Source organism: Anomalospiza imberbis, chromosome 1, assembly GCF_031753505.1.
Source record: "Anomalospiza imberbis isolate Cuckoo-Finch-1a 21T00152 chromosome 1, ASM3175350v1, whole genome shotgun sequence".
In the NCBI taxonomy this organism is placed as follows: Eukaryota; Metazoa; Chordata; class Aves; order Passeriformes; family Viduidae; genus Anomalospiza; species Anomalospiza imberbis.
Window position 1 is genome coordinate 95,595,402 of NC_089681.1, and position 13,286 is coordinate 95,608,687.

The 13,286-nt window shown below is 41.5% G+C and overlaps 2 protein-coding genes across 8 annotated transcripts in view; both read right to left on the reverse strand.

Annotated features, from left to right (window-relative positions):
- CTDP1 (CTD phosphatase subunit 1) overlaps positions 1-13,286 on the reverse strand; it is a 318,905-nt gene that overhangs the window by 216,714 nt on the left and 88,905 nt on the right. The window lies entirely within an intron of this gene.
- The window catches only part of NFATC1 (nuclear factor of activated T cells 1), a 110,651-nt gene that overhangs the window by 34,487 nt on the left and 62,878 nt on the right, over positions 1-13,286 (reverse strand). For 6 of the 7 annotated variants that reach the window (XM_068200807.1, XM_068200789.1, XM_068200769.1 and 3 more), the window contains exons 7-8: positions 12,053-12,108; positions 10,696-10,828 (exon numbers count right to left, since the gene is read on the reverse strand). In XM_068200807.1, coding sequence (XP_068056908.1) covers positions 10,696-10,828; positions 12,053-12,108 — 189 coding nt within the window. Of the gene's footprint in view, positions 1-7,263; positions 8,071-10,695; positions 10,829-12,052; positions 12,109-13,286 lie in introns of those variants that run through there. The other variant, XM_068200815.1, reaches the window with a different exon arrangement.

Here is a 13,286-nt window from a genome sequence, read left to right on the forward strand (position 1 = left end):
AGAAACACCTGTGCTAAATAATTCCACGCTCAACCACTGGCAATACAACTCCAATAAACCCTGGAGTTGTCTGACTTGTTATAACCCAGGGAAGGATTATAGCCCTGGTGGCAGGCAGGCTGGAGGCTTTACAGAAGGCGAGTTCCTGATCTCAGGCTGGCTTTTCATTGTAGCTCTTCTGCAGCACACTATTGCACTTTTTTGTCATTTCAGTCTGAGTTTGTCTTTACAAAAGCAATGCCATGGGGTGCATTTGGAGGTCTGATTAGTGGTCATGAATATTGTGAATTTTTTCTGTGTGTTGCTACACTGAAATACGCATACTGCAGCCAATGGAGGACCACCAGTAAGTCCTGCTCTGCACCAGGTGAAGGACTGATGGGTGGCAGGGACTCTGTTCCACACCTGTTAGTCCAAAAACTCACTTGGAGGCGGTGACAGCAGCTAAAGACACTCCTGGTGCCTACAAATTCAGAGGGAAAACAGAGACTGGTCAGGGCTGGTCAGGGTTGTTTTGCTTTGAACGAATACTTATGGACATCAGTTATTTCATGTAATGGGAAACAAATTGTCTTTAAATGGACAAATACTACCTGCACTTATGCGTAGAGCTGCCTGAACTTTTCAACTGAACTGTCTTCATTACCTTTTTTAACGTGTTTTATCAACACAGTAAAGAAAGTCAACCCTTGCTGAGTTACATATATTTTGTTTGTATACTAATCTCATCACTAGAATAAGTATCACACTAGAAGATAGAAAAAGTATTCCTGCTGAAATGGTGAAGCAATTTGTATCTGTCTTTTCTGTGTTTTGCCAGCTGCACAGCCATTAACCCTGTGCAGAGTGAGTGCAAGCATCATACAGACTGGCATGGCAGCCACTCAACCCCCTTAAAAAAACCAGCAAACATCTTCATGAGGTACCAGTTTGGAGAAGGGAGGTCTGTAGAAGAAACCATTACTAATGATTCCAATGATCTGGAATCAGACCTGTAAAGCTGAGCATGTCAGAAGAAACATAAGACATTAACATTCCCCCTTCCGGCAAGATCTCAACTTTAGTATTTTACATTAATAACTGTAGCACTTGACCTGTGGAGGACACAATACCACAAGTTACTACATTACATCAGTTAATGTCTTGTTTATGCTACTCTGTCTCATTACCTGCTTCTCCCCAGCCTGTGTATCTTCAACAAACATATTAACAAAGGCCAAAAATCTTTCCCAATGTTTGCATTTGCAAACTCAACTCAAACTACCTGTGGGTCTGATCTGGTCATTCTGAAAATATAAATAATAATAAATATCAATAAAATATAAATTCTGATTGTGTCAGAAGTTGGTATAAATCACCTTATATTATTTCTTTGAAAGGGCAACTGTTTTCTTCCACTTTTCAAAGGACTTTAGAGGGCCCAAAGTAAGAGCTATGGGTATTTCAAGGCACACCTCCCCAAACAAATGCAAGAACAGCCTGTAACTGTATTTACTGGCTACCCACTGACCATCACAGTGTCTACGGTGTTACTCAAACACTGTAATGAGGCTACAAGGAACTAACACACACTCACCCACTGTCTCATTGATTTCTGGGGGACTGGGGTGCTCAGCTGGGCTGGGCAACTGCAGCTGACTTAGAACAGAATACAAACCTTAGTACCCACCTTCACCGTTTTCTCCTAGATAAGAAAATCATAGAATACCCTGACTTGGAGGGGTCCCTCAAGGATCAAGTCCAAATCAGGGCTCTGCACAGGAGAACCCTAGGCAGTTCACAGGGGCACAAGAAAACATAGTGAACAGCACTGTTCACAGGCCAGCTGGGCACTCGTGTTACCATTTATCTACTGACCCATGCTTGATGAACTGCCAGTCTTTACAAACCCAAGACCAAAAAAAGGGGTTTTGAGCCCTGTTATACATCCCTGTGGAGGCATGGTAAGCTAGCTGCTTACCACATCCACTTCCATCATCACTGACTTCCACAAGTGAGTATTTCACAGAGGGAGATGAAATGTGATATAGACAGCACTGCTAATTTTTTCAGGATTAATATTTAACAGACAACAGTATTAGTCTAACTAACTTCTAGCTCGAATATTTCAAATCTTGAATGACTTGGTAAAACCCTGCCAGCTAAAAGAGACTCCTAGTCAGTCACACAGCAGACCTGGGGCTAGCAATTAACTGCAAAGCCCTATGTCTTTTCAGAACCTGTGAGCACTTTCAGCAGAAACAGTCACTTCTTAAATCCAGCAGAGCCATACCAAACAGCAACAATCGTTCTGTCTCAGAACTGCTCCGTGGTGCTGAGGTAGTGCCTAGCCTTGCGGACTCACAGCTGGCTAAAATGAAAAACTGTGACTGAATTTGCAATACACTGATATTTGCCTATAATAAACTGCAGCAATGAAGCCAGAATTTGTGAAATTGTAAACACAAAAGATGAGACTCAGAAGCCATATTATTCATTTAAGAGTGCTGAAGGATCGGGTCCTTGCTGAAAAAGGTAAAAAAGAATGCAAGTTTGGTACAGTGAAATTTTAAATGCCTGTTACTTCGCAATGCATTAGGTCAGCTGACAGATGGTTTTAAACAGTCCTTGATTTTGAATATTGAAATATGACAGAGGTCACTGTTCTAAATTAGTCTGATAAGCAAATTCATTTCTAATTGCTTTTCAATGGTTTGGTGATGCCTTCTTAGACTCTGAACTCATGTCATTATGTCATTTAATTTAATATGAAGTTCTAAGAACCAAACATTGGCAGCAGCCCTAGCTATAAATCAAAGCTTCTTACTCAGAGAGATCAGGGTTATGACATCATACCAAGGCACTGGTGGAAGACAATGGTCCTTCTGTGTGTGTCTGAATCTGGGAGAAATATTTCGGCCAGTACTGCAAGCCCACATTTAAATGAAAGGCCTTACTAGCAGGTAAAAATATATTAAACCTAGAAGAAAAATAATAAATCATGCACATTCAGTAAAGGGAGTCAGAAAGTGCTCAGATATAAGCTATATATATTTTTTGACAATTCTAACAAGTGTGTGTTTGCTTTTGCACTTCAGCAGTCCAGATGGGTTTTTAAACTTTTTATTTTTTTGGGAGGAGGAATGTTATTAAAATATGTGAACTGAAAAAATAAAATGTTATCAATTAAACAGATGTTTATCCTGATTAACATTCAACTATCTAATTCCCGTTTCCATGTAGTATTATCAGTGTAGACATTTATGGTACTAAAATAGATTTATTTTACCCTTAAGTTTGATTGAACTTATCCAACAAAATAGCTTCCTTTCATGGTGCAGACTATCACGTAGTTCCCTGGCACCTGCACACAGATTTTAGTTAAGAGTATGAAAATAAAAACACTACCTTTTTCATCATGTGCACACACACATTTCTTCAACTTCTGGACTAAATGTCTGGCAATTGGTAAGAATTTGGGATGAGAGTTTCAAAGAGAGCTGAGAAGTTAGCTATTTAGATCTCCATAACTGAGTTGAGCTCTGAAAGGCTGTTTGTGCCTTTGAAATCCTTCCTTGTCAGTCAGGTGGCAGCACACCTTCAGAAGACACTGCACTGGTCACCCCAGCTCCTGTCACTGCTTTCCTGCTGGTTGACCAGAGACTAATTAGGGATGTGGACACATCTCCATGTGCAGTTTAGCCACTCTGGATTTGTGCAAAGACAAAATTCTGGCTGCTGCTGCAGCGCTGGCTGGATCCAGCATACTTGAGGCTTCACCCCTTGTTCTGACTGTGGAGCAGCCGGTGCTAGGGAGAAGAAAGGGTCTGGCTGCCCTCACAAAACATAATCCTTGCTTCAGTAACACCCCAGCAACATGGCTGAGCAAAACTTTCTGAAATGACCAGCCAACATATGTGCAGCAGTGGCAACCTCAGCGACAAGGGATGAGCACTCAGTCCCAGGGATCTTGTGAGACAGTCAACTACAGGGACCTGTGCAATGCTGTTTGTGAACTTGGTATTTTCCGTAGGCACCTATTAAACCAAAACATTTTTAAAGGTCAAGCTACTATCAAGCCTTTGCTTTTAGTTACTAAATACAGCGCATGGTGACTCAGGCACAAAGGAAGCCTCCTGCCATCAAGACACTGCAGGAGCACATGTGTGTGTACAACTTTTATCTGTACAAGTATCCCAACTCACCCTCTCTTGCATGTACACTACTACTGGTGCTACTCATCAGGAGGGCTAACTCTAAAGCATGCCTGCCAGCCCTTTTTGGGTTTTATGTATAGATTTTTACTGGTTCAGATGAGTATGTACAGTTTCATACAAGAATAGCTCTGGGGAGATGGAAACCTTGTGCATACACCTCACCACATAATCTCAGACAGTGACATTATCTGCTTTGGAAGTGCTTTCCAGCTAACTCATGTGCTAAATGCTTTTCAACAGCTGTTAAACTATTAGGTTATTCTACACATATTTATGAGACAGAAGATTATAGCTTGTTGCGTGCCATTCTAAACCAGGTGGGGAGAAGCAGAAAGTAGGTGGAGGACATTTTGTGTTGTGCTGGTAGAGAAGATTATGCATTAGCTTTCTTTCAAAATAAAGACATAAAAATTCTTAAAAGGCACAATCTTTCACTGTAACACTTTGTCCAATCCTATAGTGTTGAATAGGAAAATCAAGTCCTGTGGTATGTCCACTTGGGCTGCTCTACTGTTGCTTCCACAGCATGGCACAGCACCTGGCTCCACTACTGCCGTCAACTGGATGTTTAACTGTACACAATACCCAGTCTGCACCGGCCAGGGCTTCCTATGTCACCTCTGTCAGATGGTAAAATCCACCAGGCTGAGGTCTTTTTTGATGATGCTGTACAACATTACACCACTAGTGCTGACTTTATCCCTGCTTGCATGTGAAATCACTGGGAAGCAAGGCAAGGAGTGCTCAAAATGCTCATGCAGAGGAATTCAATGACCAAAACTACAGGCTGAGTTTTTTTCACCCGAAGGGGAATATCTGAAAATTGAGGTACTGACAAAAGATAACTTTATGCACTGGAAGTTAACTGTTAGGAGTGATCATTGGTGATGATGAGACACGGCCAGGGGCTTCTACAGACCACTTGTCCACCCTTGCCTTTCTCAGGGCAATCACAAAGGTGATGCTTTTTCCTGGCCTTCTGGGTGAAGATGGAACACCACAGAGAGGCAGTGTTCTTCATATGCCTCTCTACACAGATCAAGACAGACTCTGCAGGTCAGATGCAGCTGGCGGGGCTCTGTCTACTATTGAAAATGGATGCCACCTAGATGAAATGTGAGCAATGCATGAAGTGCAGGGAGCTCCAGTGGGTACCCAGCACCTCAAGGTGTAATGCTGGTGAGTGCAACATATGTCTGCTCTGCTCCTCCACAGTCCTCCCATGGCTCCTGGATGGGAGTGGAGGGGCTGATACACCCAGTGATGAAGAACTTGTGATTGTCATAAATGAGAACAGGACTCTGACAAAAACTCACCTGCTTTCACTCTGCTAAATGTCAAAAGTAACAATCAGCCACTGAGTAGCCAAAACAAAATAAACTGTATCAGTGTATAGTGTAAAAATGAGTAACTGTGATTCCTATTTTCACCTAAAATAAAAATCCCCTGGGGCCAACCTTTCACCCTATCCCTTCTGTTGCCCTGTCCTGCTATGTGCTGGCTTTGCAGCAGTCCAGATGCTCCTGGGGATGAAAACACCTCCAGCAGGTCCAAGGCTCCAGACCTGACTCATCCACACTCCATCCCCTTGTTGAAACGCTGCTGAGGCTGTATTGCACCAGCCACCAGATACGGTCCCTGCACAACACAGGCCCTGCATTGGCCCTGCTCCCCCAGCAGCCCCCAAATCACCATTGTTTTGCATAAAGGACTAGGCTAGTAATTTTGCTGACCTCAAGTAGGAAAATTCAACAAATACTGAAAGGTGAGAGGCGTCAGGAGACAATCAGTACAAGCCACATGCTGTGCCACATTAGTTGCAACACTTTGCATCCTTATTTCTGCTAAGGGGGCTGATGTCATCTTTTAACTTAGGAAGTGAGGTGTGGGTGGAAGGGCTAAGGTGGAACAGAGGCATGGCTGTTCAATGCAGCCATGAGAAAAGTGTTGTTGCACCCATCTGTATGGTGGGCAGGGGATAATTTTAGAGCAGAGGCAGTAAGTCAGGAGAATGCTGACAACAATGTGCTCTGGGCAGCACTCACCCTTTTCAGATGTACAGCAAGGGGTGGTACTGCAAGGAGTGGGGAGTTGGACTTAATAATCCTTATGGGTCTCTTCCAACTTGAGATATCCTACAATTCTATTCTACAATGTTAAGAGCTTCACGTCTGTGCCATTGGGCTGAAAACCACAATACTGAGGTACATCTAGTCACCACAGGCAGGCTCTCAGCACAGCTCCACACCCACAGATTCAAAGGACTTCCATCCCCACCAAGTCACTGTGGCCAGATTTTCAGAGGGGTTCAACATCTCGGAGACTTGTGCAGATGACTGCAGGGAGGCAAAGAACTGCAGAAAAGCTGTATCTGTGAGTGAAGGTTGTGCAGCTGGAAATTGGGCCCGGTGGGTAGTGAAACGCATCTCAAAGTAAAAGTTACCCAGAATATCAACACCATTTTAATAAATAACAGAAGCAATGAAATGGTCTTTTAATAATGCTTTAACAATTAAGAAGCCTGACAGAAACAGAAACTGGAAATACTTTATCATCAACTCTTGCAAAAGTATATTTTTCATTCCAGTAGAAGAAACACATCAACTTTCCTTTTTCCTTTTTATTAAATATTTCCTGGACAATCTAGCCTGTCTCTGGTTAGTCAAATATCACTGAATTCAAAGAAAAACTTTCCTGTGTTCAACATTCTTGATATCAGTACTTGCTGGATAACAGAAAACACAGACAGCACTCGATCCTATCTGCAAAAATAAGTTCTTGAAAACATTTCCTCTATTTTTTTGCACCTACTTAAAAGAAATCTAAACAGACAGAAATCTAATCCTTATAATTCATTGTTTAAAGTCTTCTTAGCATGAGAACTCCTTCAGCTTTCTTAGATGAAAACACAGGATTTAGAACCACAGCATACACACCTGTGTTCTTCTTCAGACTCTCCGGGTTAGTTTAACCCTGAAACGTGGTTTTCCAAAATGTTCTGCTGCATGTAACAGAGCTGCAGGGATCCCTGCATGGAGCCGCAGTAGTGGGGCACTTTAAAAGCTGAACATCCAAGGGTCTGCTCATTGTGCTCTGCTCAGACTCCTGACTGCAGTGTCTGGTCCAGGGTCTTCCTCCTCAAATTCTGATGGGATGTGGCAATGCAAAATTTATCAGTACTTACCATATGAGCTGCAGGAATTCACCTGTGCCAGAATGGTATGGAAAATACTTATATATCTGTGTCAGGCATGTCTGTGGAGGAGTCTCAAGAGCCTACAGCCTGCAGGCTCCAGGACAAAACTGATATGCAATTGCTCAGTGATGTGTATCATTGAAGTAATACTAAAAAAATGACATTACAGTCATTTCTGTACAATGTAAGCTAATACAGGATTCAGGAGTTGCTCAAATTTAGCAAAACAGTAAATAAAAATTTAAATTAATAACGGATTATGAGTACTTAGGTTTACAATCTATCCCAAGCCAAAGACTTAAGCAAGCCCATTTTCAAGACCTTGGCTCCTTTTGAGAAGCATCTACTTTCTATTTTGCTATGTTATTTAAACTTTACATTTACAGATCAGTAAGATTTTCATTTTTACAGTAGTTTTTTATTTCTGAAGCAGAAGCTCATCTTCACCAAGTAAGTCCCTGCTCTGCCAAACACTTAAGCTAACAGAGGGAAGGTACAATCCTGACACATCTCTGCAGCACAGAAGAAGCCCTGTGGCGGCAAAATGGCACTGCTGGAGATGGCAGCTTGTGCTGGCTGCATGTCACAGAGCTGTACTCCATGGAGATGCTATAGGACCATCCATGGGAGGTGGGATGACCGAGGTCATGTGTCCCTGGATCCACTGGCTGTTTTCCCCTAGGGAATGAGGAGAAATAGGAGCTACAGGAAAAGCACCTACTGACCCGCTGTGGGGGGTGGGAGCTGCACAGCGAGCCCATGGCTCTTCCACGGGTCTGTGTGTACCCACACCCACCCCAGGAGCACGGCCAGGAGGTTCACACAATATTTAGGCTTTCATCCACATTTGGTATTTTGCTTTGGCACAGTCCACTTGAGCTGTAAAATATATGTCTGATGTGCATCATGAAGCTTTTAAAACCTCCCTCACATAGAAATACCTGCAAAACTACAGTAGGCACTGAAATGCAGCATTTGATTAGTCCTAAAGCACAGAAGAAGAAGCAGCTTACAGGATACCATCTCATTTGTGTAAAACCACATCTTACACTTCATGATCACTCTGACATTTGCTTGTCAAATCTCTACACTTTCTCTCTTTGTGGAATTTGTTTAAACAACAGACAAAGTGTTACCTGGGCCAAAATCATGCTTATCTTATCTACATTTTTGTACACCGACCACCCAGTGGTTCTTGACTCAGGTAATTTTTTCTGCATAAGCTAAACTTTGCTCTTCTACAATGCCTTGAAACAGTAAAATAATGTTGTGACTGAAATCAAATGAAGCCTAAAATGACTCCTAGAAATACAGCAGCATAAATGACTGATTCAATCTCCTAGAAATACAGCAGCATAAATGACTGATTCAATCACTGTACATGGTTTCTAAATATATAGTGGAGGTAATTGTATCTATCTTTGAAAGGCATGATGGAAAAAAATACCAGCCATAGAAAGGTAAAACCTTACAGCTGTAACACAGGCATTACAACACAAGCGTAATAAAAATACACTATACTATTAATTCTGATGATTGCAGAAGCACATTCACCTTTACCACTGTTATGGGAGATGCTGCAAAGAACGCAACATGTTTTTCAACTACCTACATGCATATATACATATGTATCAAGAGAATGTGAATGGACAACTAAATATGAATGGAAAGAATATTTACTAGGAATAACTGCTTTTACCCTACTCTGGTGTTACATTTTTTCTTTCAGTTTTCCTCACGCTGAAATGAAAATATTTCACTTGAATTTAAATTGGTACAGCAGACTAAACAAGATTCCTAATGTTTTAAACAATTACCATAATTAAAGATGTCTTTGCAGAATAAAGTCTAGGCTGGTTCCCTGTTGTCACTAAGTCTGCTGTCACTAGGTATGTATTCCCATCTCTTCACATCAAATGACCCAAACACAGAATAGTGATAGCATAAACCAACTCTGCAGGAGTGCACACTATTGCCAGGGTTTAGAATACAATGGTAAAAAAAGGCCTATTAAAGGCTGGAGGGAAGATGCTGCTAAATAAACAGCAGCTGAGAAGAGGCCTGAATCTGAAATATTTACGAGGGTAACTTGGGTGACAAGGCAATACCTGATTGCCTCTACAATGGATTTTAGTTGTTGAAAAGTGTTGTGGAAGAGAAAAACAACTCTTTTTCTTTCCAGTTTAAGAGATGAACAGTCTTTAAATGTACAGACATCCCCACTGGGAATGAAGTTTGCATAAGTAGGCTGATTCAGTGAAGCATAGCTACACAGAACATATGCAGTAAGCACTCTGTTGCCATGTCAGGTTTCCTGTACTCTTATTTTTAATTTAAGTCCCGATAAAAGTGCACACATGCTAACTGGGTGAAATTCCAAATGTGTATTTTATGGGATTTCACCTACAAAAAGTTAGCATGTCTCTTCAAGTCATGTGATATGACTTGAATATTGCTTTGTTGGTATTTCCCAGAGAAGGAATATTTTTTCTTGGAAAGTCTACAAAATAGCATAGCTTAATAATTTTTTCTAATTCCTTTTGCTTCCCAAACAACAACAACAAAACAACCAGTCTCCTTTTCCTACTTGTCCCCAAAGAGTGTTCTTGGTAAAAAAAGCCATTTCAAATAATAATTTTTTAAAAAAATTCTAAATTTACTAGCTATTAAAATCTTCATACAAGCCTGCTTGGAATTCAGCTATCATGAGTGACTTTATTGTCTCTTCACAGCTACCAATATAAGCTCAAAAAAAAAATTGTCACGTTTCTGAACATTTCCCATCCATGAAGCATTTTACATGGAGCACTCCGATCTCTACCCCATTTTCCATCTCAATTTTCACCCTGTGCAAGGCAGCAAGGTGTGAGATGACTGCAAGGGGAATCCACACACCACCTCCAGCTCAGAGCCCAGCATGCTAAAAATATTGTGGTGTGAATTTAGAAATGTTATTTGAATGCAATTTACCCTCTGGGTAAAAGTCAGACCGAGGGTTGACAGTGGCTTAGCAGAGAGCTCAGTGCTTTCACAAACATCTGAGTTAGTGCTGTGGCTCTTCAGCTCTCAAAAGCAGAAGCCCATGTTTCAACATGTCTCTGCCACCAATGCAAATGGAAATAATCTACAGAGGCAGTCTCTTGTGTGGGGAGCAGAGACAAAGGCAGCTTTCTTGGATTTATTCTCACTCTCATAGTACCAGGTATACTTCCAAAATATTTGAATTACTAAAGAATCATTAGAACCATGTGTTGTCATTATCTCTCACTTTTACTAGCAGAGATAAGGAATTTGTTTTGTTACCATTAGCAGGAAGATAGGTGAAAAGCTGGTACTGGCTTCTCTTTCTTTTCCCATTGCAGACATAGAAGTTGACCTGAACAGGGCTGGTAATTCTCTGATTGCGGAAAGGTGGTATCTCAACCACCAATGAATTCTGCAAAAGCAACAAATCAGAAAGTCAAGGCACAACTAAGGCAGTCTAGCTGTACAATAGTATTGAAAAGTTAACACCAAGAAGGAAGAGAAACACTCTCTGTAGGGAAACTGGTGGGCTTTGTGGGCAAGGGCGGCTTCCCACCAACCCCAGCGTCCTTGCCAAGGATTCTAGAAGTAGGGAAATTATTTTAGCATGGCTCAGATCTTTACAAAATCACTAGCCCTTACTTCTTCCCTTTGGACAGCAAATATGATACTGCATATGGACAAGGCTCTATCCAGCCTGCCTCTGTCAAGAATCTGGGACCACAATCAAATTGTGGTCTCTAACTCAGCAGGAGAAAGCACAACAGCTCAGTTGGCAGGTCATCCCTGATATATCTGAACCTAACAATATTTCCTTTGAAAGGCTTAGAACAGCATTAGTCAAATATTTCCATTTTCCACAGTGAAATATATTTTTATATAATAACTCAGGGAATTTTAAGCATGGTAGCTACTGTGGATGGGAGATTCACTGTTGCAAGCACATCTAACAACATGGAAAAGGGCTGGAGAATGTGTAGATGATCTCCCACTGTCAGAAACCAAATGTTCCAGCATGGGGCTAAGGAATGACTTAGCTTCTAGGGCATCAGCTTACACATATGCACAGTGAATCTGCTATGACCATCAAAATCTCCCTTGGTGCTTTTGGAAAGAGTAACAGGGAATTCTCTTCTTAGCATTTGGCCTGAATTCAGCTGAGATCTTTAAATTGTTTGCAAGTATTGCATATTCCTGCAGACGTGGAATAGTGGATGTACTTCCCACTCAGAGTCATGGCTGAGGGAGCCACACTTCTCCAATGTGGAGCTTATCTCCTGTGAGGGGCCTCATGTTTCTCCTGCTGAAGACAGAGGAAAGCCAAGGAAAATGATCAGAAACTGCTTTGGGAGCAGAGGAAAGAACTGACCCAGCAAGACAGAAGATGAGCAGATGGAACTGGCCCATCCTGGACAATGAAAAAATATTTTCCAAATAGTCTCTTCTCCTTTTGGGATAGCTTCCAGCGAAGGCTTTTTACCCTATGCTCACGTTAAAGAAAGATTTCCAGGAGGGGAGGCCTAAGTACTTGTTCTGTTTCAGTGCCAAAGCCTTGGAAATCCCTCTTTAGTAACAGTGCTGGAGAAGGCAATATACATTTTTCATCTTGATCTTAAACTATTTAATGCAGACTTACTGGCTTGCACATTTCTTTGTCCGTTTTGGCTTCCATTTCCCACACATGGTGACCATCTAAAAGACAGAAAAAGATATCTAGTTCTTTCCTTTTTTCCTTTCCCAAGCCAAGAAAGGAACAACTTTCACAAAAACAATCTCTTTGAAGGGGCATTGCATATGTGAAAAGGAGCTCTCACAAGGCATTGCCCAAAGTGTTGCCCAATTAAGAGACCATCGGGGTTACCTGTGACGGGAGCCCCTTCTGAAGGAAAGAACCACAATCCAAAGTGCATGATACTGTGATGGGGGAGAGACACTGGGAGTTTGCTCTGCCACTAGCCTGGACAAAATATGCAACTGTTTTCCATCTCAATTCACTGAACTTTCAGACAACAATACTGCTACTTATGATGCCTTTTGAACACTACCTGGGCTGTAAGTCATATTCAACATTAATATTAAACAATACAAGAAGTAAGGTAGTATTAAGGGGAAGCTACTCAGCCATGCAGGATTTGATTTTAATATACTCCTAGTCTGGCTTGTCATAATTCTGCTACTTGGGTCAAAAGACAAGGCCATAGGCTGGGAAACACAGCTTTAGACTCCATTTTGAAGCTGGTTTTGTTCAGCTACAAAGTGGTCCCACTTCTGGAGCTGCTTTTAGTGATGTGTTGGGTCCTCCAAATTTACCAAATTTCTGTTTTCAAGAAAACATAGATTTAAGCCACAACTGTAACTTTTTCTGCGAACATGTCTTTTGGGCGAAACTGGCTTTGTCTGGTCATTTTTCCTGTACATTTCTGATACAGAAATCACTGGAAAACAAGGTGGGCTTTTATTTCCTTGCATATTCAGACCTCAATAGGAAAGAAATGAGAAAAGTAATACAGAATGTAAGGTTTCCATTCTGCAGGCCTAGAAAAACACAAATGAAAGGCCATAAGCAGACTGCTGGATAAGCTGGGCAGTGGAGACACATGCAGCTTCACGAGTCCCACCACTGTCAGATGTTACCAAAATGAAGGGGAAATGGAGACTTTATGTCATCTCTTTTGTACATTTACTGCAGCATTGGGACATGCAAATGCAAATATTAGTTATTTTGAACTTCATCACGTGGATGTGGGCCTGCCTTAGAAAAACAGCCTTCTGAAAGGTAAAAGAGTGAATGCACTTTTTCTTTTCTCTTCACTTTCATGGCCAGGATGGAGGTGACACATTTAGAACTGCCTGATTTATTACAAATGTCT